This window comes from Sminthopsis crassicaudata, chromosome 4 (assembly GCF_048593235.1).
Source record: "Sminthopsis crassicaudata isolate SCR6 chromosome 4, ASM4859323v1, whole genome shotgun sequence".
Taxonomy (NCBI): domain Eukaryota; kingdom Metazoa; phylum Chordata; class Mammalia; order Dasyuromorphia; family Dasyuridae; genus Sminthopsis; species Sminthopsis crassicaudata.
In genome coordinates, this window is record NC_133620.1 from 96,339,949 (window position 1) to 96,365,942 (window position 25,994).

The following is a 25,994-nucleotide window of genomic DNA, read 5'->3' on the forward strand; positions in this document are numbered from 1 at the left end:
TAAAGAGGATAGACCATAGTTTAGAGTCAAAAGGAACTTGTAGAACATCAAATCCAACCCCCCCTCCTTTTATAGTTGAAGAAATTGAGGTCACAGAAAACTACCCTAGTAAGTGTGGAAGGCAGGATTCAAATGCAGATCTTCAACATGCATTCTTTCTGCTATACCATGCTAACTCCGTGATAAAGATGGAAGTGAAGTTAATCAGATGAGGTGAAAAACCCAGGCAGGATGTCCTAGTGCCTGAAAATATAGGACCAGTCTCATGTTATTATGGATGTAAAAATAGCATGGCTGTTATTTTTAATTACTAAAAATTACTAAAATTTCACTTTAGGAAATTGGAATGCTAGGGAAGAATTAAGTGTTTTGGAAGTATAGTAAACACTGGTATGAATAGATAGGTAATACATTGGATAGAAAGAAGAACCTGGAGTCAGGAAGAACTGAATTCAAATCCAATCTCAGACACCAGCTGTGTGAACCTGTGGGCAAGTCTTGTTTGCCTCAGTTTCCTTATCTATAAGGAAATATCTATAAAATGATTTGGAGAAGGACATAGCAAACCACTCCAGTATCGCTGCTAAGAAAACCCCAAATAGAGGTCACAAAGAGTCAGATATAACTGAACAACAACAACAACAACAAAAAAAAAAAACCAAAACCAAAAACAAAACAAAAAACAAAAAAAACAAAGACTGGAATGGTCAACTGGAATGGTCAACTGAGATTTTTTTTAAGAGAGGAATGATGTCATCCCCTCTGCCAGACTAAGACTGGTTTTGGTGTAATCTAGCAGGGAGATGGATGAACTGATTCTAACCGAGCAAGCAGCTACTTGGGCATTCTAAGTCATCCATATGTGTTCTCCTTGGAGTTGTTATGTCAGTGGAGTTTTCAATTACATTAATAGATCATTGAAAAAATAGTAGAATAGAATTGAGCTGGGCTGTAGTGATCCTAACAATGTTATTTTAGACAAGGCATTTGAATGATTTTAGATAAGGCATCTTGAAAATATGGGAAGCAGTGAATTTGATCTCAAAGAAACCTTACAGCTCTAATATTGTGGGACTCTATTTGGTTTAAGAATTGTTTTTAAACATTTCCACAGTAAGGAGTGTAATGTTGATGTCCTGGAACTGGTTCTGGCGCCAGTCCTGGAGCATCATGGGATTAAGTTGGCCTGGACTGAGGCCTCTGCTCCAGTCCCTCAAATCAGATAATAACCTTCCACACTGTCCTCACTACTTTCATCTGAGGATCTCCAGGCACTTGGCAAATAAGAGATAATTAGCTCTTGCAACACCATGGGGAAGTGGCTTAGCCTCATTACCCTTCCCCATTTTACATATGGGGAGACAGAGGCACAGCACAAGGACCTGAGTGATGGATAGCCTCCATTTAAAGCTTTTTCCTGAAATTCTGAAAGTCAATACCTCTTCCCTGAATTTGTGCAGCCTCAGAAAACTCAGTATTTTCTTAAAAAAAACCCAGGTGTGGAGAAGACAGAAGGAGTGGCTACTGCTCTAAAGCAAGAGTTTGGCTCTAGCTGGGAGGAGTGATTGATGTGCTTGCCAAAATGGTGTCCCTGCTGCCAGCCAATGACTCATTCCCCACCCAACCCTTCGAGATAGGAGCTTTCTGTGACGAACTCTTTAGGGGGAGCCAGGTCCTGAGGCTTTTACCCAACAAGAAAAGGCAAGGGGAAGGTTTGTTTAGGATCAGTGAGTGAGGTACGAGAAGGAATGGGGGAAGAATGAATGGTCTGGGGACATGCTCTAGACTTGAGACATTCCCTTTTTTCTGGGGCTGTCTAAATTAGTGGGCCATGTTTTCTCATGTCAAAGGCCCCATTTGCCTACAGGACACTTCTCAGCTTTAAGGCATTGAATAAAAGAATGTGGCAAACCACACCAATTTTTTTTTTTTTTCATTTCCGAGGGGTGGGGTAAAGGGGGAAGGATTCTATTTGTAATTGCTTTCTACTTTGTCTTCTCAAGGAGAAATTTTGATAGTTGTTCAAGTCGGGGCAAGATTTGAGAAGCTATGTTCCTATGTCATTTTTCCCCTTTCCTTTTTCTTGCAAATTTAATTGAAGCCTCATAGAATTACTTAGCTCTGCATCCTATCCAATAAGATGAGGAAGGGGCTCCTCAGAGAAATCTCTCAGAAATATATCACTGTAACTTAATCAAGCAATCAGTTGACAGATATTTATTAAGTATCTACTATATGCCAGGGTGGGAGCCAAGTGGCCCACTAAATAGAGCACTGGGGCCTGGAATCAGGAAAACCTGAGTTCAAATGCAGACTTAGACACTTACTACCTGTGTGACCCTGGGCAAGTCACTTAACCTTATTTGCTTCAGTTTCCTCATCTGTAAAATGAACTGGAAAAGGAAAGGGGAAGTCACTCCAGTATCTTTGCCAAGGAAACCCCAAATGGGATCACCTTTTTGGACAGCAACAACAACTATATGCTAGGGATTGTGGATACAAAGATAAAGACTGAAACAATTATTGCTTAGAAGAAACTTACATCTTAGGGTTGCACAGATCATGAAAAGACAGGTGAGAGGAAGAAGACTAAACCCTGTCCCATTGTGATGGGAGATACACTCTCCTGGATCCCAGGGAATTGTCAATTTCAACATTAACAAACATTTATTAAAGACCTGATAGGTACAGACACACAGCATGGTTCTCAGTCTTCCCAGGTTAATGAAGGACATGGGACCTGGAGTATCTGAAGCTAGGTGGAGTTAAAGTGAAGGTGAGTTTGGGGCTCGCTTTGAAAGGAGGGGAGGGGAAAGCCAGGGCTCAGCAAAGGAAAGAGATGTCCCCAAAAGAGGGAATTGTCTGTTTGAAATATCAACAGTGGGAGCTGACTGGGAGCAACTGTTATTTTGGGAGTGTAGGGTGGGGGGTGTCAAAGGTGTCAAGAGTATGTGATGTGTTTCCTGAGATAATATCTTTCTACACATATGCCTGCATCCACCTATTCCTCTCCATCCCCATTTCCTTTGCCTTTGTAAGGTCCTCATTATCACCTGCCTAGCTTCTTATAATAGCTTCCAAATAGTATTCCTGATTCAACTTTATCTCCTAAATAGCACATCCTTCAAAGGCTGCCAGATTAAACCTTTTAACTCAAAGCTGCAGAACTGAAGTATTTCTCTCTTGCTTTTTCTTCCACTTACTAGCTGTATGATCTTGGGTGAATTACTTCACCTATTCAACCTCAGTTTCCTCATCTGAAAAATGAATATAACTTGGATTAGGTGATCTCTAAATTCTCTTCCAGATCTAAAATGATGATCCTGTGACCCTAATGAGTAAATTCAAGCTGTTTGCCCATCATTCAAGGCTCAAAGCTTTATCCCTCACTGTTTCCTCTTACACTTGTACATACTTCAGTCTAATCTTTATCCTCTACACATGTTCCATATTTCCTTTCTATCTTTCTTCATAGTGTTTATTTCCCAAGCTTGAAAATCCCTACCACTATCACCCTCTCTTATGCAACTTTTAAAGTCCCACCAAAATGCCACCTCCTCTGTGAGGAGCATAGTTACTTTCTCTGTAAAATGGAGATGCAGAAGTTTCAGAGCTGGAGAAACCCGAGAGACCCTAGACTAAGTCCCCTGGCAAAAAGTGAAGACCAGCTAACATTGATCAGCCTATGATATGGAAATTGGACCCTAGAAAAAGGAAGTGATTTGTTATAGGGACAGGGGGGCAAAGGAAATAATGAAAATGGGAAAACAGTTTGAGAAAGTTAAAATAACTTTACCATTATATAAAACTATCATCATCATACTATTAATGATAAAAATCATAATAACTAACATTTACATAGTGCTTTTAAGATTTTTCAAAGTGCTTTCTCATTTTCATCATCCCTCTTTATTCTCATAATAATCTTGGAAGGGAGGTACTGGTATTTTACCCATTGTACAGATGAAAAAACTAAGACCTAGAGGTTGCTGAGAGATGTCTGAGACAATATTTGAACTTGAAATTGACTCCAAGAGCACTATAATCATATCACTGTAAAACTGGGATCTGCCTGAACTCCCATACTGCCTTATTCCTGTCAGTTTGTAATGATCTCATCATTCTCAAGCTTACATTCTATCAAAAGTGCAGCTGTTTTGTGCATGAAATAGGTATCATAGTTAATATGTATGTGTCATATGCCTAATGAGTTCCACCTCATGATCCTGACATCTGTATAATTTTGGGGACATTGATTTAGAGTTAGAAAGGACCCTAGAAGTCACCAAATTCATTTTACAGATGAAGAAACTGAGCTCTAGAGAGGTTGTGATTTGCCTGAGGTTACACAGATAATAAATGGTAAAGGAAGACCAGTTCAACTCTAGACTCAAACACCTACTATATGTATGACTTTGGGCAAGTAGCTGATCTCTCTGCTTTAGTTTCTTTATCTGGAAAATGGGGATGATGATAGCATCCACCTTCAAAGGTTGTTGTGAGAATCAAATGAGATAATATTTGTAAAGTCCTTTGCAAACCTTAAAGCACTCTAGAAATGCTAGTTCTCCTCTACTTCCTCCTCCTCCTCTTTCATCTCCTCCTCTCCCTTCTCCTCTTCTTTCTGTTCTTTCTTCCCTAGAATTTTACCCCCAAATCCTTTGAGTCCAATTCTAATGCCCTTTTCTACCTTACCCTTCAGCATCAAAGAATTGAGTTAAATTTTGAGGCCTTCCTAGTTTCCTTCTAAGTTTTCAAGTCAACTTTCTCCTAAGAGGGAGCTAATTGGATTTGGTTCATACATTGAGATGACAAAGTAGAAATTCCCATTCCTTACTTTTCTCAACCAGGCTAAAAGAAATTTGACATTTTGTTTTAGTCTTACTTCCTTCATCTACAAATAGCTTTAAGATGGGAAGACTTGAATCTAGCTCTGTGTTGTAATATTTCCTTAATAATGGCAAAATACCATTTTTCACCTTTTCATTGTCTCCCTTTGACACTAGCTGTGATCCTGGGAAAGTCACTTAACCCTGTCTGCCTCAGTTTCCTCAACTGTAAAATGAGCTAGTGATAGAAATGGCAAATCACTCCAGAATTTGCCCAAAAAAATCCCAAATGGAATCACAAAGAGACAGATGTACCTAAAATGACTGAACAGCAACAGCTTGTCAGACTAGTTTATAAAGTCCTTTCCAGTTATGAAACTTATACATCGCCATTTTACAGATGAGGGAATAGGCCACTTGTCCAAAGTCACACAGAAAATCAATGGCAGAACCATGACTAGATCTCAATTTTCCTGATACCTAGCCTTGTAGTTTTTTTTTGCCCAGTAAATTCCTCTCACTATCTTTTTTTTTTTGCTATCTCCCCAACTTTGTCCCTCCAAAAAACTTTTGTGTAAGAAAGCTGAGGAGAAGACAAGTTCCTGGGAATATTTGGGGAACTCAGTCAGGTATTTGTAGTCCCCAAAAGTGGCAAAGTCAAGGCTATCAGGAAAATGTATCAAGAGTAGAAGGGAGAGAAGAAAAAATGAAGGAGAGAAAGGAGTTGGGGGGGGGGGGAGAGATTCCTTACTTGGTTTTCCTGTATTTTTTCTGCTGGTTTGCAAGTTTTCTTTTTGTCACTGGGCTTGGTGGAGAGAAAAGTAGTGCCATTTCGTAAGCCTATTGTAGGGTGCTCCCCACCCCTCAGCCAGGGCGGGAACTGGGGCACCTTCCCTAGGGGCCTGGGAGAGGCCGTGCTCTGGCTTGTCTGTATAGTCTCCCTGCCCAGAGTCGGTCAAATTTGAGACAAAGTGATGAGATCAGGTAGAAAGAGCATATGTGCTAGGAGGCTTATGTGCTCCCCATCTCCATCCCCTATACTATTCATGGATACCTAGGAGGGGTCAGGAAGAGAGTGGGGCTTCCAGCTCCCCTAAAGAAACACTGTAGATGGCTTAGGATCCAAGGAGTCAGAAGATCTTAGAATCTTGAATTGAAAGGGACCCCAGAGGTCCAGTCCAAACCTCTCCTTTTACAGATGTGGAAATTAGGACTCAGGAATGTAAAATGATTTGCTTCAAGACACATAGTTAATAGATAGGCAACCCAGAATTCAAATCCAGCCCTGCCAGTTCCAAAGCCAAAGTTAATTTCTACTTGACATCCCCAGTGAAGGCTATGGTATTTGGAAATATGAAGAATTGGTTTAGATGTTATGACCTCCCCCCTGAAACTTTCCTCCTTAACTACAAGTTCAGATTTCCAGCCTTCAAACCCTGGACTGTCAAGTACCTATTTGGTCAGTTTAACAAATAATTATTTATTATTGGCTGAATATCATTGTGCTTTCTCTTCCCTCCCTCACTCGAGGTTTTGGAGCTAATCCATGTAGATGTTACAGGGTAGCATTTACCAGAATAATCTGACCATGGAACACTTGGGGATTTGACTTATATTGACACTAGTCTGAAAGAACAGAGTGCTCTTTAGATAATGCAGGATCAGAGGAATTTTGGAACAAAATGGAGGCAATTAGATCAGTCATCGTACTGAAAGGTAATCACATATACAAAACATTTTGGATAATACAAATTTCATATTTAATATGTTAGAGTCAAAGATTATTGTTAGTTTTTTCCAGGGAATCACTATTAACATGACCAAAAACACAGGAAAGTTTCCTTCAATATTTCTTCCCTTCCTTTCTGGCCTCAATCTTAAAAATTTTCTGCATTCTGAGGGAGTTCTCAGATCCCAACATTCTTCCCACTCTAAATTGAGACCTAGAACTAAGAAACTCTTTCTTTATTAGATAAGTTCCATAGGGACAGGGATCATATCTTTAAAAAAAAAATTAAAAAAAAATTGAATCCCTCCTATTGCCCAGCACAGTATTCTGCCTCCAAGAAGGGATTAATCATTGCTGGTTAAAGGTAATTGAATTCCTCCACAGAGAGTTCCGCCAGGGTGTTTTCCTTCTCCTCTCACTGCTGGAAAGGCTTGGTGTGGGGTCGATGGGTGTGCGCCCAGTGCGGAGCTCAGCAAGACTTGACTGATGCCAAGTGAGTCATACCTCTCAGCCTCAATTACCATTCTAAGGTGTGACTCCTTAGTTTTCTCTGTCTGGTCTGGTCTGCTCAGATGTGGATGGGTGGGGTAGAGGTGAGGGGTTGGGAAAGACCAGCAGCCAGTCTTAGGCTTTTCTCTGCCCTTTTCTCTATGGTCTGACCCCATCTAACTCAAGTGCTCCCTGGGTCAGAGGAGCTTCTTCAGAGGTCACTGTCTCTTTACAGGTTTGAAGTGAAATCATACCTGATATCCTCAGGGTTTTTCTAGGAGCCAGAAGGAATTTTGGTGTTTTTTTAGACCCTGACATTTTCACTGTAGAAACATGTAGTTTTGTTGCAAAGACATCAATGGAGAGCCCTCCAGGGTAGTCCAGATCCAAAATGTCTCCTCTATAAAGGTAGTTTGATGGTGAATTTGTTAGGTGACTGGGAAAGCTTTTAAAGGTCTATATTTACTTGGCCTGCTTCGGGCTAAATACTTATAATACTACTGTATATATGTACATGTATATGTGTGTATGTGTATGTCCACAGGTATGTGTTGGGATATGTATGTGTGTATAGATGTGCTCCATTACATAAGCTTTGGAGGACCCGTCCAACAGCTCCTCCATTCATGTTGAAACACTCGATTGTCTAGTCATGAGAGCAATTTCTTTCCTCAGGGGTCTCCCCTGGGAGAGCCCTTTGGGCTGAATGAGACTCTGACTTTCTGCTCTGATTAATCACTGTGTACCCCTCAGCTGGGGCCCAGAGGCCCCTCTTCACATGTTGGCAAATGTTCTGAAAGGAGGAAGTTTTCATAACTGAACTTTCGGAACAAAATTATTGAGATCAGAAGAAGCTGGGTTCAAATCCTACCCAAGACATCATTAGTTGTAGTGCAAGTCTTTGTGTCTCTGTTTCCTCACTTCTAAAAAGGTAGAACATAAGCACTTATGGGTGTTTTTTGAGGGGAAATGATTGCAGTACTGAGTACTCTGGTGATGCTGGTAGGAGATGCAAAGGATATAGAAAATATTGTCCCAAGAGACGCAGCCAAGTGTTAAAGTAGGAGCACATACCCATGCACACATAGGCACATGCACACATTCATGTGGACACATGTAAGCTTCCTTTGAAGTCTGATATTTTGCTCATAACCTGTAAACAGACCCAAACCAATAACACACCTCCATTTGGCAGAAACTATCATAGAAGTCCTATCCCAGCGCACTGATCTTGGAAGCACAGGACTTGAGTTCAAATCCCAACTTTGTTGCTTACTGCCTATGTTACTTTAGATGAGGTACTATCTCTCTGGGTCTCAGTTTCCTCATCTGAAAAATAAGGGGGTTGGACTAGATGTCCTCTGAGATTCCTTCTATGTCTAGATCTTTGATTCTAGGAGGTGGCATTTAGAGTGGGAATCAGGGGTATAATTACCTCTTTGGGGGCTCGTGGTTGTGTCTTTAAGGAGATGAGCATCTCCCTCTGGAGGCTATCTGCCCCTCAGGTATGGTGTTGCTTGGGCTGTGACTCAGGGCATTAAATTAACCCCAACTCTATCAGGGTGCTGAGTCAGGGACGGATGGCTCCCTTGTGATACTGACTTTCTTTCCTGGCAGCTGCTGCCCTTTCTTGGACCTCTCCTTTCTCTATACTCTTTCAGCAAGGGTTTAGGCATCATTTGTAGAGTTAGTTTGACACATGACACAAATGTTGGTTATTATTATTAATGATAGTAATACTTAAGCTGCGACAGTTGATAAAGGGCTTTAAGGTTTGCAATTTTTCATGCATTAATTTTCTTTAATCTTCAAAACCACCCTCTGAGGTAGGTTGCCCAGAAATGATTAGCCCCATTTTACATAAGGTGCAGAGAAAATACGTGACTTGCTCATATCACACAGATAGTATATGTCAAGGTCAGGATTTGAACTCAGGTCTCTTCTGACCGTACATTCAGAGATTTTTCTATTATACTATGGAGCCTCTCCAAGACTCCCCAAATACCCAAGTTTATTTGCATATTATTTTCATAGAAGCTCATATATACATAGCTTTTTATATTTCACAAAGTTCCTTCCTCACAATTGTCCTAGTATTTGTGTTGCAAATATTATCCCCAATTTATTAAAAAAAAAAAAAAAAAAGAAAATTTCAGAAAGGTTAAGTGATTTATTCCAATTTATTTTCATAGTAAGTAATTGAGCCAGATATACTTAATTTTAATTTAATGCCCTGCCCACTATTGCCCTTCCATAGTCTTCTATGTACTTTTAATTAATGACAAAATATATGGGTACAAAATATATGGGTATTCTTTTACCCCAGTGTTGCTTCTTCCTTTTTACTTAGCCATTCTCCTTCTAAGTCAACTTGGGCTGAATCAGTACAGGGAAAGCTGGCTAGACACTTATCTACTTGGCCCTCCTCCCCCCACCTCCTCTGTCTGAAGTCCTAATAAGGAGGAGTAGGAGGAAATGTTGGGCTTAGGGAGCAATCAGTAAACACTTTATTGAGTATCTACTGTGCGCTGAGCCTTGTAAAGTTATACCCTACCTCGTGCCATTAACTGTACTGAGAAAATGTTAGCCAAATCACTGCAAGAGGTAGTAATCACCACTGATAGACGTTTGGTGAACAGGATTATGGTAAGATTTCACAACTTTAAAATGAGTTGTTAATAATGTTATTGGGAAACACAGTTGGTTCTCTTTACCTCTTTTTTTTTTTAATCTGGAAAAGTTATGAGAGTTATAGTGGACTTTGAGGGATCTTTGGTTGGACAAAAATGGCAAAAAACTCACACTCTGCCTTAATGAGACCTCACCAAAAATTATGTATTCAGTTTTTAAATGCCACTTTTTAGAAATGGCATAAATAAGCTAGAGAGTGTCAGAGGAGGGCAATCATGATGAAAGACCTTGTAATAATACTGTACAAAGATCAGTTGAAATAACTGGGGATGTTAAGCATAGAGAAGAAACTTTGTCCTAAGTGGTACAGAGGATGGAGCATGAGACCTGCAGTCAAAAATACCTGAGTTGTGTGACCCTGGCTATCACATCATTTCTACATGCTTCAGTTTCCTCATTTGCAAAATGAGAAATTTGCATCTCCCAGGGTTGTTATATGAGGATTAAATGAAAGAATATGTGTAAAATAAATGTCAAGTATGATTGTTGGATTTGATTTATTTGGCCATAATGGAGAGAATCAGGATTGCCTATCTGGCAGTTGAGGCAATAGAGAGTTAGGATAATCATTTACTTATGTGTTGTTGAGTGCAATAAGCCATTGATTAAGGTACCTCCGATGTATCGGGTACTGGGTATAGAGACAGAAATAAAACAGTGCCTTCCCTGAAGAAGCTTATATCAGAGCATCAGCACTTTGAGGGCAGGCACTTTATTTTCCTCCGGTTATTTCCTCAAAATTTAGCACAGTGTTCAGTACACATTAAATGTTTAATAAACACTTATTGATTGATTATAGGTAGAAATGAGTTGAACTTAAAAAAAAACAAAAAACAAACTTTAAGTCAAGTAAACTCAAGGCATGGGTTAGATTGGATAGTTCTGAGATTGCTCCTAAATATGATTTTATGAACCTTAGACTGAGAAGCAATCTTAGAGACCATCCAATCCAGACAATTAAATCAACTAGGTGGTGCAGTAGATAGAGCATTAGACTTGGAATCAGGAAGACCATGAGTTCAAGATTTCATGAGTTCAAATGCAGTCTCAGACACTAATTGTGTGGCCCTGGGTAAGTCAATTATTCCCTTTTGCCTCAGTTTCCTCATCTATAATATGGGCTGGGGAAAGAAATGTCAAACCACTCCAATCTTTGCTTAAAAAAAAATCCCAAGAGGTCAGAAATGACTGAACTTAATAGAACTGAACCTCATATATTCCTGTGCTAGAAACCTTGCAGGGAAGGTTTAGGAGGTAGAGTCATCCAAATGAGGTAGAAAACATGCCTTAATCTTCAAGACATGATTAATTATGTCTTTTTTTTTTTTCATCTGTGGGAAAAAGGAGAGTGATGAGAGAATCTCATGAGAGAGGCTTTTGAATCGCACACTTAACCTATGTGGAACAGACAAGATATGTGTAAGCCTGCGTTTTAGAAGACTTATGTTCCTGAAAATGTCCATGTTAAGTGCTTTGCTGGGGTGTGTGACTCTAAGGAAGAGCTGGGTGTGTCTTGCTGCTAGCCTGTTTAGCAGGCCACACCTTGTTGGCAAAAGCTTCTTTTCAAATGGGCTAATCACTGGGCTACACACACACAGAGTCTTTTCACCTGGGTTTGCCACAATAGGCATTTGAGCTGCTGGTTGGGTAACCAGAGACCTGGGGTGGATGTGGCCCAAAGTCCCTGAAATGTTGGCCATGTTTTACCCAAACTATTCCAATTGGATAGGTCAAAAAGCAAAGGAGAGGGGAGTCTTTAATTCATTGCAGAGGGGAGGAAGAATCTGATCTATTTTAAGAGCCAGTTGATAATATCCTTATAAACTTGTCAAGTCAACAGGATTATCCCTATTTCTATCATTGTGCCACTGAAGCTGGGAGTCCCCAAGTCCTGCCTGCAGTCCATACAAAACCTCTACCCATGGCACACAAATTCTCAAGATGAGTCAACAATATGGAACATCAGCACTGTATTAGGCACTATGAGAGATGTGGGGAAAATGTCTTTGCCCATGGGGAGTTCAGAATCTAGTTGGGGAAATGAGGTATACCTGCACAAAAGAGACAACAATACAAGGCTATCTATCACTGAGTGCTTATTCATGCAATATGGACTCTCTTTATAGGGAGTCTGAGAAGGCAATGATCATTAGGGTTCTTAGAGTTAGCCAGAAGAAGCTTTTTGGGGGAAAGGATGGACCTTGGGGTTGAATGAGCAGAGAGAAGTGAGAAGATATTCATCCAGATTGATGAACAGTATGAACAGCGACAGAGTTAGGAACAGAAATGGCTAATGAATCGTGAGGAAAAAGACTGGGAATCCCATTGTGGAATGGGAATCAGGAAGGTTCAGATTCTGTCTCTGGACTCCCATTCTCAGTTCATTTTCCTTATTGGTAAAAATTGGACTGAAATAATACTATTTTGAGGAGAGTGCTTTATAAAGCAAAATGCAAAATGGGCCATTCTGGTTCATCTTTCCACTCCTAAGAGAAACAGAAGGATGGGGAAAAAAAGAAAGCAGGGATATTTACAGGAATAGAATGAGTTGCCCACGAGAAACTAGGTAAATAGATAAGTAGAAGGCTAGAATTAAGAGAAGGTCAGAGGGGATAGCTGAGGGAGAGCTCTGTGTTGAAGAGTAACTCGGAGAGGCACCAGCATTCACTGTACCAGCCTCCATGCCTCCTTGAAGACTGTCCTGACACTTGTAAGCCGAAGAAATACATGTATATGAACATAGCGCTGAGCTCCCTTATGGGTCCTCCAACCCAATCACCCTCCAGCTAGAATTGTACCTATCTGAATGTACCAGCTTTATTTCCAACAAGCTGGAATTCTCAGGCTAAGCTCATGAGCCATCCAGCCATGTCACACTATAGGTCATCCAGATCCTGGGCATTTCTGGAGGCTGCTGTTTCCCATTAGCATATATGAGAACCAGACGGGTGTGTATGTTTCGTTGTCCTTTGTATTCAAAAGTGACGCTACAGAGAATGATCGATATCTGTGTGTAGGAGTGGGACTGGAAAACCAAGGCTCAGCCAACAGGTCTTTCACCTAGATGAATATTGAACACTGGCACAGACTGCCTTTTGATTTCCAGCTTGAGCCGTGTTTGATGAGCCTCCTTCTGTCCAGGGCTCAGGGATGGCCAGAGATCTTCACTCACAAGAGTCCTTCTATCACTGGATGACAAAGGCTGTTCAGAGCTCTTAGCTTTCATGGCTATGCAGAATAATCCACAATGGAAAAGAACAATAGGGAGTGGAGTATTGGACTTTGGACACAGAAAGGCCTGTATTTAAATCTTGCTAGTTAAGTGATTTTGAACAAGTCAACATTTTCTTTGAACCTCATTTTGCTCTTCAGTTAAATGGGAACAACAAAAACAGTAGGATATGCCTCAGAAACAGCATGGTAGTGAGGATATAAGTTCATCTGAGTTTGGAGTCAAGAAATCTGTTTTCTGCCTCTGACATATTCTAGTTGTGTGATCTTGGCAAAGCAAAAGACTAAGATCCTTTTGTTTTTAGGTCATTCTGTCACATCCAACTCTTCATGAACCCATGGACTATACTGTCCATAGAATTTTCTTGGCAAAGATAATGCCGAAGTTTGCCATTTTCTTCTTCATTAAATTAAGGCAAACTTTAATTAATTAATTGATTTGTCCAGGTTCACTCAGCTAGTGTTTGAGACTACATTTGAACTTAGGTCTCCCCAATTCCAATACTGGTATTCTAACCAATGAGAACTCTCACTGTCCTAATAGTTTCTTAGGCTGATAAAATCACTGCTCCGGATACATCCCTCTCCCCAAAAGAATAATTTATAAGACAGTGTTTGTAAAATGCAGATCCTAAAGCATTGCATAAATGGCTACTGTTATTTCATTTTTCTCATCTTTATATTTGATAGAATCTAGGTGGAAATGACCCAGGGACAAATTGATATGCTTCTATTGTCTTTTGTATTTGTTGAACCCCTTGAACATCATTTTGGTGGTGCTACCTTGGTTAATGATTTACCTTCTGTCTTTTCTTCACTCCTCTAAACAATCCATCTCATTTCTACTCCAGTGGGGTATCTGCCTGAGAATCCTGCTCTTCTTTGTTATTCTCTGTAGATATTCTTGAAGGAAATTCTGTGACAATGGGCAGAAAACCTGATTAGATAAGGGCCAGAAGGACCTCAGGGTTGGGGATCTCATCCAGTTAATCAGGATTATTAGCAGCACTATTGATGAAGCTCTCTGAGGAGACATTAGATGTCAAAACAAAATACCATTTAAAAAAACCCCATAAAGAATGGAATATATGTGCGTGAAGAGAAAGAGAAAGCTGAACCCAGAACAGTTAAGCCCAGGCCATTCAACTGTAAGCTGAAAGCAATTTTCCTCTTCCCATGACTCCCATCTCTGGATGTTTAGATGGAGTTATTCTGAAGACCATTCCAATTATCATCTTTCGGTCAAACTAGTCAGCTCAGTTCATAGATTGGGGCTGCACTTGTAAAAGCTGACACTGCTATGTCTTTACTACTATATCTGATATACCCTACCTCTTTCAGGGAAGTGGAGATAGCTGGGACTGTTATACATTTACATGCTTGCTAGAGCCCCCAACATGACATGACATCACGTCTTGCCTGCCACAAAGGAGGGAAGAAGGGAAACAACCTTTTATGAAGTGCCTATGCATCAGGATTTATAAATATTATCTAATTTGATCCTCACAACAATCCTGAGAAATAGATGCTGTTATCATCCTCATTTTACAGCCGAGGAAATTGAGACAGACAAGACTTGAGTGACTTGATTAGGATTACACAGCTAGTTATGTATCTGAAATGAGATTTAAATTCAGATCTGATTTCAGGGCTAGTACTTTTTATGCACTATACCTTCTATCTGCCTCTATCAAAAGATATCATACTATGTCATACCATTACCTGTCTCTTTGAATACTGCTGATCTGATCTCAAACTTATAGTCAATAAATATTTATTAAGTACCTACTGGGGATAAAAATAAGGGAATAAAGCTAATTTCTATCCTTAAGGAGCTTTCAATCTAATAAACAGAGAAGCTGACATGCCATCTAGAGAGTCCCATTAATTTGAGATTAAGACAGCATGAGAAGATGCTGTCTTCACCCCTACATATAGGGGCTTTTTCTCCAAATATTAAGCTCTGAGGAAATGGAAATCCTTAGATTTCCAAGACGCCATCGTCATTATAGCCTTCAAGAAGAAAGCTGGGAAAGTTGAATGTGGCAATTATCACAGATTTCAGATGGATTAGATAGTTGTCTGGGGTAGGAAAGGCCTGGTTAGAAACCTCTCAGCCTTGTTGGAACCTAATATTCATCATGTCTCTGTATGAGCACTGGGCCTGTCTGAACAGATATCCTGGATCCCTCTACGCTTAAATGTTAAGAGATTTGAGGTTAAAGAAAAGGAGAATTTTTCTTTTTAAATTTATGATTTTTAATCCCAATTTATAGCTTGGGTGAACTCCTGCTCTCAAGGATGGATGATCAGTTCCTATAAGTCAACATAATTCAATTAATGTGTAAGTCACTATATAATATGCTAGGGAGGCAAAAAAACAAAGTGGTCCCTACTCTCAAAAAGCTTACATTCTACTGGATGACCAGTGTCCATGATGTTTTAAATAGCTCAGCTTACCTTCTTGGGGATTGGTGACATCTTTGGTAATGTTACTAGGAATCATGCTGCATTAGGTGGAAGTAAAATCCCACAGCTGGTTTTCTACCTTTCCATTCCTAATCACCCATGTCCTCTGTCCTGCAGGCCACCAGAATGGTACCCAATCAATTGGCAAGTATTTGGTAAGGAGACGATCCCTAATCTCAAAGAGTTTATATTCTAATTGCCCAAATTCCTTGTATGTAATCCACACATGCTGTGACCTAGAAGGACATTTAGCTATTTCTCTTACCATTCAGAAGAGCATAATTGTAATGAGAGGCTTGCTCAGAGATAATGAGCACATGGAGTTCTCAGTGAGTTGTCAGCAATGATACTCCCCAGGTGCCATTGACTGAAAACAATGGGATTCCCTGTTGCAGTTCTATTAAAGACTTTTAACATGCAGTTCAGGAGCTGTTGGCTTTCCTTCCAGCCACCTGCTCCCAGGAAAGGAATGGAGAAGGTTGGGTGTGACTGCTGGCTGGTATGACTCTCACAGACCTGGAGGAGGAAGATTAATTGCATATTTTTTTTAACATTTGCAGAGGAGTCACTTAGAGTCCTAGAATGCTAGTCCAACTGTCTCATTTTATAAATGAGGGAACTGAAGCCGAGAAGTGAATTGATCTACAGAGTTACAGTTAGTGGTAGAGCTAGGACTAGAAGCCATAGTTTCTATTTGCTATCACCCTGGGTCCTTTCCAGATTTGATTACACTTCCACTCACCTTTCAAAATTCAGGAAATTCCCAAGATCTATCTTTACTTCTCTGGCCGGTTTTTTTCTCCTTTATTATCTCCAGTGACATAATGGTGAGAGGTTGGGGATTGCTTGAATATATTCAACCTGGGCACCAGCCCTGTGTCTGAGAGATTTAGAGCTGGAAAGGACATTGGCCATCCACTAGTGCAACCATCTCATTTTCCAGATGAGGAAACTGAGGGCTAGGGAAGCTAAGTGCTTGCCTAAGTTAAAACAGAGGCAAGAATTTGAATGCAGACCCTATGATTCCAGAGTCAGCATGAATTGTATTATGAGAGAGAGAGAGAGAGAGAGAGAGAGAGAGAGAGAGAGAGACAGAGAGACAGAGAGACAGAGAGACAGAGAGAGACAGAGACAGAGAGAGACAGAAAGAGAGAAAGAGAGAGACAGAGAGAGAGAGACAGACAGACAGACAGAGAGACAGAGAGAGAGAGAGAGAGAGGAAAGACTGTACATAAATCACAAGGTTAATAGTTTGTGGCTTCTGAATTTTGGACTCAGTATCTGGTTTTGGAATCCATCCTCCAATCCTCCAGGCTGCTGATACCTGTGAATTGAAGCCACAGCTTTGGTCTTCTGTTTCTCTAAGCAGATAGTCAGAGATAAGACTCTCCCATAGGAGATCAAAGGAGAAGAGAATGTATGAGGGAGCCACAGATGACTTGGTCTGGAAGGGGGAATTACCTGGTGATTGCCTAACTCCAGCACATATGCTGGATGGAAGGGCGAGTTCTGGGCTGCTGGACTTGGCCCCAGCTCATCTTCAGAAAGGTGAATCCTAAGTCACCACCTGCGTGGAGAAGTTTTCTCAGGCAGGATGTTGTTCCTTCAGTCTGAGAGCAAGTCAGAGCAGATCCGATCCAGAGAAGTCTTAAAAGCTCATGGGAAAAAAAGTGGTGGACAGTTCCGTTCCCAAAGCCTCCAGCTTTGTAGGGCTCCTCCTCGTGGAACTTGGCTCCTGGGTGTTAAAATGGAATATGTTCTGTGTCTCATTGTCCTTTGTTCTCTGAGATAAGTGGATTATTTCTCATAGCAAGCTTCCCACAACTGTCATCTGTGTCATTGAGAGTAAGGAATGCTTGAATTGCCTCATTCACACCCCCTACAAGCCCACCTCATTGCAACCAGGATGCCCAAACAAGGAAAAGCTGTGGTTGCCTTCTGTCGGTGAGTGTCCTTCACAGTGGGAGTCCAATGACTAAGCTGTAGATTATCTGTCTTCCTCTGCCTTGCATTTTTTCATGCCCTTTAAATAAAGCTATATGTCATTTAAATAGGAAGGAGTAGAATATCACAGCCATAACCACACTATACTACTCCCATTTTTTTAATCCTTTTCAGTGGTATGAGAAGCTCCTCCTCTTTCTGAAGGAAGACCCATTTCACTATTACCTCTTTTTCTCAACTATTCACCTTAACTTTCTTAGCAGAATTATTATAAATCTTACCAGGACTCTGAAAACAAAGCCCCTTTGTTCCTTCCAGATGCCAGGGTTGGGGTGGGTTATAGTGATGGGAATAACATCAATTCAATGGGTCTGATTTCTAGGGGCTTCACCAAGAGAAGGAGGCTTGAGAGAATTATTCTCTGCTAAATCTTTGTTAGACTTTGAGAATCAGTATAAGTAGGATCCACTTAAATTATTTTGGATGGATTGATTCTGCCATGATGAACCAAATGTAGGCTCACTTTTGTGCAAATCAATCCATCAACAAACACTAATTAAGTGCCATAGTAGGTATTAGGGATACAATGACAAATAGTCCTTGTCCTCATAAAGCTAATATTTACTAGGGAATGCAACATGTTAATAGAGAAATCAAGGTAATATAATTCTAAGGGAGAGAGAGCACTGATGACTAGCAATCAGGAAAGATTTCCCACCAAAGTGACATCTGAACTAACCTTGAAGGATGCTGAGGGGTTGGGAGTGTGAGTGTATTTCAGGAATGGGAGGAAGCAAAGACAGAGATGGCAGATGGGATCCTTGATTTGAAGAATAGAAGTAGATCAGTTTGATCAGAACATAGAGTATAGGAAGAAAGGAAAATATGAAATAAATCTAGAAAGATGGCCTGGTACCAGACCATCTTTTTAAAAATATTTTTTGTATTAAATATTAGAATCAATAGGGAGCCATTGAAAATTTTTGAGCAGAGGTCAAACCCATAAAAATGATTCTATAAGCCCTAGTTTGGAGATGAGGGGATACTGGAATCAGGTAGAGTGATTAAGAAACACTTCAAATTTTTATTGGCCAGAGAAGGTCTTAAAGACATGAACTGAGCAGGGCAGGTGTATAAATGAAGAAGAGAGGAGTTATTGGGGAGATAGGATCAATTAATCTTGGCAGCTAAATGTACGGATAGTGATGGGAATGGTTTATTGGGTACTGGTTTTTTGCTTCATTGAGAAATTCTTGACCTCAGGACCCACTTTCCAGATTGTTTATTCTGTTTGGTTTATCCTAACACATCCATAAATTTGAGATTCCATGCATTAGCTTTCCTCTTTATTCTCATTTTGAAATCAATCAAGACACATTTATTAAATGCCTACTGTATACCAGGCATTTTAATATCTCAGAAGGAAAAGAATTTGGTAGAGAGAACTGAGGAGAACCTTGTCTCTAAATGGGAGCCCATAGAAGAACAAATCCTGGATTGACCAATCAGGAATTAAATCTTTGGGTTTAGGAAAGAGAAGAGAAGATGAAGGGAAGAGCAGAACCAAATGTCATTTATGTACAGCTCCATTAATTAATATTAATTACTATGTTTTGACTTGGCTTGACCAGAATTAGTCTGTCTACTAAAGTCAAGATGGAAGGATGCTGATGTAACCTGGAATTTCACCACCATGAAGAAGAAACCTTGAGCATGTCCATTGTCTAGTCACATAATATAATTATAATATAATATATATAATATAATATAATATAATATAATATAATATAATATAATATAATATAATATAATATAATATAATATAATATAATATAATATAATATAATATAATATGACAATTAATATTGGTGGAATTGAACAATGAGCTGAGGCCAGTACTGGGGATCAGAATCCATTGTATAAGAGGAATCCTTCCCTTCAACAACTTTACCTCTCCCCACCAAAGAAACACTGAAGAACAACTTTTGATAAGAGGAACAGGGAAAAAAATTAAATGTTTATTTTTAAATATTCAAAACATGGAGCAACTAAGTAGCCCAATGAGTAAAGGACTGTTGCTAGAGTCAGGAGGACCTGAGTTCAAGTCCATCTTCAAACTCTTATTAGCTATGTGGCCCTGGGCAAATCACTACCTCTCCTGGCAATGATCAACTGGAAGCCTAAATGCCTGGTCTTCTCTGGGGCAGTTTGGTCATAGTAGTATTGAGGTTCTTATTTTCCTTATAGAAGAGCTAAAGTAAGGAGAATACAGGTCCTTAGGGACCCTCCTCAAGAAGACTGGTAGAGCTGTGACTAGTTCCTTTCCGTTCCTGGATCTTGATTACTGGTTCCTCCTAAATCCTGGGGGATATCATTTTCCATTATCTAATTGGTCTCTGCCTCCCCCAATGAATAGAAAAATTCCTCTGCTTCCTATTTCATAGGATTGTTGTGAGGGGAATGCTGTATAAACCATGTGGTAAACTTTATAAAGTAAAATATCAGTGAGCTTTCTCCAGAGGCTCTACAAGCAGCCTCGGTGTAATTCTAGTAGTGGACAGGACAATAGGAATGTAAACTCATCAGTGTTGCGAGTGGCTTAAAAGGATTAAAATAATTTGCAAAAAGTTGTTTAATTTGTTCCCAGCTTACATGTATAGGTAATGTTAGAAGATTAATGAAAAAAAAAGAACATTAATGTCATCCCTCCCATTTTCACCTTTCAACTCTTACCACATAGAAACCAATACTGAAAGCTAACCTCATTTATGAACAAGGGTTGCTCGACTGGGATTTACCATGTACCTCATTTTATTTCCATAATATTTCAACATCCACTAGGGACAGGAATCACAGACTGAACTTGTGATTTATTTTGTAGAGGCAAAACCAATTTAGTAGAGGGAACTTCTGGTGAGGAAACTTCATTCACAAGGCATGGCAGAACTCTCTCTGTAATCTCTAACATTAAAGAGTTATCCCAACCAGGTGTCAAAGATAAGACCAGAGAATTGTTTGTGGCCCATAGCACCCCCAATTATAACCTGAATCAGATTAAAATGTCATCTCTTCCTAATTTCATGGTTGATGTATTAATTCAAATAGATAGATAGATGGATAGAAGAATAGATGGATGGGGAGAGAGAGAGCTAATGCAACTTGAGCATGATTTCACTGAGAGTTCGAGGGAGTGGTTCAGCATCATTCAGTATGCAAGACTCCTTTCCTCCTGGCTTCAAGGACAGATAGCTCCCTCCATTATACCACAATGCCCCAGCAGATCTCTGTATTTTTGAAATAGAAACACTCACTATGGCAGCATCTGTTATAATTCTGCTTTAAAATGTTTATGGGACAATGTTAAATTTGGTAATTGTGGATAACAGCTTTGTCAATGATAATGCTTTGGGTCTTATGCAGTTTCTTTGTTAAATTCTCAAGAATATTTTGAGGTTTCTATTTGTAGTAGGATTAGTTTATGGTGAGTGGTGAGCTATCAATGTATAAATCTAGCCACCACTGTTATGAATTGCTAAGGTTATAGTTGCTATTGTTATTATATACCATTACTACAAGGTGGGAACCCTGTGTTTATGACACTGGAGCACAAATTCTATCAGGTCCTACCCAAAAGAGAATAGAAAGGTTTCTATTCTGGACTTGACAATGATCAGCCTAGCAAAGCTCAGAAAGGCCCAGCAGTAGAAAGTTGGTCATGAAAGAAGAGATGTTTGGCAGGGAGACAGGTGGAAAAATTGGGGATGGGGAGTATCATAACTCATGAAGGCCATGCCCTAAAACACTGAGAATTTTCCATTAATATCAATAGAAAGAAGATCCGTATTAACAAGAAATACTCATATTAATGATGAGGTACCTATACTGAGGAGGAAGTATTCACATTTTTCCTCGAGGTATTGATGTATTATCATTATTATGGGTGAGATCCCCTAGGTATAGGATGGGGTTAAATTTTAGCTAGTAGACTGGGAAATCCCTTCTGATGCCTTATCTTGGAATCAGAGATATTCTTTTAAGTTGTTGGGTGATTAGTGGCACCAAATGCTCTTGTCCCCATCCATCTAATCTCTACAATCTAATCTCTACAATCAGGAAGCAAGATAAATGCCTCTTTGGCAACAGGAAGTTGGATAGATCTCCTTTTGACCCAGAAAAAGGACCAATTCTTTCTTTTCCCCTAGCTGTTTGCTATAGGAAAGTCACTTTCCCTGTCTTCCCTCAGAAATGGGGATAGCAATAATTTGTACTACTTACCTCACAGTTGATAAGACAATCAAATGAGAAGTAAAGCACTTTGCCAACTTTTAAACTCTATAGCATTATCACCTATGACAACCTTCAATTGTCAGTTCTAATGATGGGGATGCAGATAAATAGATAATCCCTAAATCCTTTTTATTCTTCCTTGTCATATATCATAGAATCAATTTGTAACAATTTTATTTTCTTAATTCTATTTGACATAAAGGATGGCATAAAGTAAGCTTCCATTCCTAAAACCAGGAATAATAGGAGACCCAGGTTTGAATCTCATCTCCAACCCAGCAATAGCTCTGTGATTCTGGGCAAATCCCAGATTACTTCCCCAGGCTCTAGATACCTTACTGGTCAAGTTGATAATGATAACATGATATGATATTATAAATGAATGATAATACTGAATTATAGGTTTGCTATACTAAAAGGGCTTTGTAAACGTTAAAGTGCTCCTGAAATAGAAATGGATTATTTTAAGGAGAGGTGGTCTAATACTTGGCATATATTAAGGGAAGACAGATTGGGATTAACCATGAGAATTCTAAGATTTGGAAATCCCTTAGAGATCATCTAGCTCTCTTTTTGACATGTAAAGAAATTGTGGTCCAAGCGGGCTAAATGGTACAAGGAAGAGGCACTGGATTTCAAATTGGAGATCTTGAGTTCATCCTGGTTTTGCCATTAATTATTTTTGTGACCCTCTGGACTTCAGTTTCCTCATCTGTGAAATGCAATGACCTCTCAAATTTCTTCCAGCTCTCAATGTATGTTCCTACATGACTGATTTCTTTGTCCCTGTGACCTATTCTTATTATCCCACCATTTAATACAGTTCCTGGCACAGAGTCAGTTCTTAATAAATGTTTATTGACTGATGGACTCATTCTGGTAAATAATCAATCAGATCATGGGGTATGATGAAGAGCTAGCTGATTATACTTTATAATTTCATTCTGGGTGTTTTTGGGCAATGGAAATTGAACCTGCTGGTTTTTCTCTCTTTCTCTGATCAGATCTACAATGGGACCCTCAAGAGAGACACAGATAATAGACGTTTCAGCTCCTACAGCCAGATGGAGAACTGGAACCGTCAGTACAACCGAGGCAACTGTAACACCATTGGTCCTGGCAGTGACATATGCTTCATGCAGAACATCAAGGCCAGTCGGAGTGAGCCGGACCTGTACTGTGACCCCCGGGGTACTCTGCGCAAGGGCTACACCACCAACAAGAGCCACAAGACCACCCAGAATCGCTACAGCTTTTACAGTACCTGCAGCGGTCAGAAGCCTGTCAAGAAGTGTCCAGTGCGCCCTCCTTCCTGCACATCCAAACAAGATCCTGTCTACATTCCACCTATCTCCTGCAATAAGGACCTCTCCTTTGGCCACTCAAGGGCTAGTTCCAAGTAAGTCCTAGTGAGTTAGACTCTGAGGTATCCTGTGCTTTTTCAACATGCAACATTTTATACTGGGCACTGATAGGGATGGTTAAAGGAGCAGAAGACATGATGTTCTTGGAAGCTCCCAGACTGATAGAGGGATACAGTTCTTGTCCTTAGGAAACTTTTAGTCCAATGGGACAGATATCGGTCTTCAGAAAGATCCCAGTCCTTGGAGGTACATATTCTAAGCACCTTATGAATTCTTAATTTGATGTGAACAATATAGTCTCAGATCTTAGGAACTCTCAGTCTGAAAATCTGAATGAAGGGGAGAGAGAGAGACAGAGACAGAGACAGGACAGAGACATAGAGAGATAGAGACACAGAGAGACAGGGATGGAGGGAGAGAGGCAGGGAAGGATGGAGGGAGGGAGAAAGGGAAGGTGAGAGGGAGGAGGGAGGGAAAAAGAGAGGGAGAGGGACAAAAAGGGAGGAAAAGAGAGGGAGGGACAGATACAGAAAAATAAAGATGCACACAGAGAGGAGACAGAGACAGACAGACAGGCAGACACAGATAGACACACACACACAGAGACAGAGAGAGACACACAGAGACAGAGTCAGAAACAGAGAGAGGGAGAGGGGGAAGAAGGAAGGGAGAGAGGATGAGAGGGAGGGAGGGGAAGAGAGAGAGATAGAGAGAAAGGGAGACAAAGAGACAGACAGACAGATAGACAGACAGACACAGAGAGACTCACAGAGAAGGAGACAGAGACTCAGGAACAGAGAGCAAGAGCGAGAACATTCACCTAGGACTCGGACATAGGATATAGGCATAGGAAAAAAAAAAGAAGAACAGGAGCCAACAAGTGAAAAGTAAAACTGTTAATTGCTATTAATTAGAGAATGATGAGTGATAGATTTCCCTGGGTTTTTAATGTTTTGGACTGGTGGATAGAGAGAATGCTTAGATGAATAAGATCGCAGATCCGCTGAAGTTCTGAAGAGAATATGTTTTTGTGGAGGTTGTTGCACAAAATGATTCATATTGGAGGAATGTGTTTCCTTGGGATCCACACAAATGGATGAAGACAATACAAAGGGCAGTGAGGCAGGCAAATGTGCACAAGTCCTGAGGAGGCAGAGAGTGATGCAGAAACTGGAACCAGGCAGAATTTTTCTAGAATGACCCAACAGTGGAGGAATGCACCTCTCTGGCCCTGAGATAGGATCTCTCTGAAGTCTTTTTGAATAGGAATTGTTTCATTCTTAGTATATGTATCCCCAGTGCTTAGCACAAAGCGTGGGGCTTAATAAATACTTGCTGATTATTTTTTTATTTGGTCCAGATTCCTCTAAGCTTAACTACTGTTCTCACAATCAGAATATCACTATATAGTTAAGTTGGCACTCTCAACATTCAATAAGTCAATCACTCAATCAGCAAATATTTATTATGCACTTACTAGTTCCAATGATAATAATATCTAGCATTAGATAGATATGCTAATTGGATACAATGGAATAAGCAGCATTATGCAGCTCTTTAAGATAGAGGGAGGAAGGTTGGTGTAGTGGAATAGTTGGGGACAAGGAAAGAGAGCTACATTAGAGTCAGATTGTGGGAGGGCTGTGAGTGTGGAAAGCAATGAAGCTCCGTGAAGTCATGCTCTCATCTTTGTGTCCTCAGCCAATTGAATGTAGAAGGTGCTTAATAAATGTTTATTAAATTAAATGGAATCTAACTTTTGCATATAGAGAACAAAGCCAAGACCTGAGTTTCATTATAATCATTATCTTAAATAGCTCTAAATTAATGTCATCTTTTCCTAGAAGAGGGTGGATCAGCTATGTCTTCTTGGGTGGGGACATTCCAGTCAATGGGTGCATTCCCATCAAAGGCAGATTCATATTAGAGGAACTGTTTCCATGAGGGAGGGACACTTATATGGTGAAGTGAAATAAAATACAGGGCCTGGGATCAGGAAGTTTCATCTTTTTAAGTGCAAATCTTGCTTTAGACACTTAGAAGCGGTGTGATCCTAGGGACAAGTCACTTAACCCTGTATGCCTCAGTTGCTTCATCTATAGCTGGAAAAGGAAATGACAAACCCCTCCAGTATCTTTGCCAAGAAAACCCCAAATGAATTCATGAAGAATCAGACATGACCGATCAACAAAGGGTGTATTTCCACAGCTCTGGCTGCTTCCATCTTGACTCTCTGTGGTACTGATGGGAATCTGGAAGCAATATCAGAGCTGTCCTCCAGGCCTGCAACACCTGAGGCAGGATGTCCTGTGCCAGCCCAGTGTAACCCATGTCCTACTCCTTCTCTTGCTCAGGATCTGCAGTGAAGACATAGAGTGCAGTGGCTTGACTATTCCCAAGGCTGTGCAGTTCCTGAGCTCTCAGGATGAGAAGTATCAGGCTATTGGAGCCTATTATATCCAGCATACCTGCTTCCAGGATGAATCTGCCAAACAACAGGTAACCAACTGCATACTTTCTCCTTGAATCTGCAAGAACAAGACCTAGATGCGGATCAGGTTCTATGTTTGAAGTTGAGTGGAGGTTTTCTTTCCGCTGGCTCTTGCTCATCCTGCCCAGCCCTTTGGAGTAGGCTGGAGTACTTGGTATGATCTATAAATGGTCTAGGCTGCATGATCATCCACATTTAAACTTCTCCTTTTTTCATTCCTTTTTTTCTGCCTTTCCCCCCCCCCCCCTCCATCCCTATCACTCACCAACTCCCTATAATTCCAAATATTCTTACTTAACTTTCCTGCTTTTGTTTTACTGGTTGTCCCTAGTAACCCCAATCAAATGAGATACCATATATAAAGCCTTTGTAAACCTTCAAACTCTATATAAATGATAGTTATTATTATTATCTATTATTATAACTTAATACTATGAAGCTTAGTGACATCTAGTGATTGGAAGTATGGC

At 40.2% G+C, this 25,994-nt stretch overlaps 1 protein-coding gene across 1 annotated transcript in view; it reads left to right on the top strand.

The window, feature by feature from the left end:
- The window catches only part of PKP1 (plakophilin 1), a 73,679-nt gene that overhangs the window by 23,643 nt on the left and 24,042 nt on the right, over window positions 1–25,994 (top strand). Inside the window, 2 exon segments of the mRNA XM_074308750.1 lie at window positions 22,674–23,068; window positions 25,388–25,532. Of these exon segments, the coding sequence (XP_074164851.1) occupies window positions 22,674–23,068; window positions 25,388–25,532 (540 nt within the window).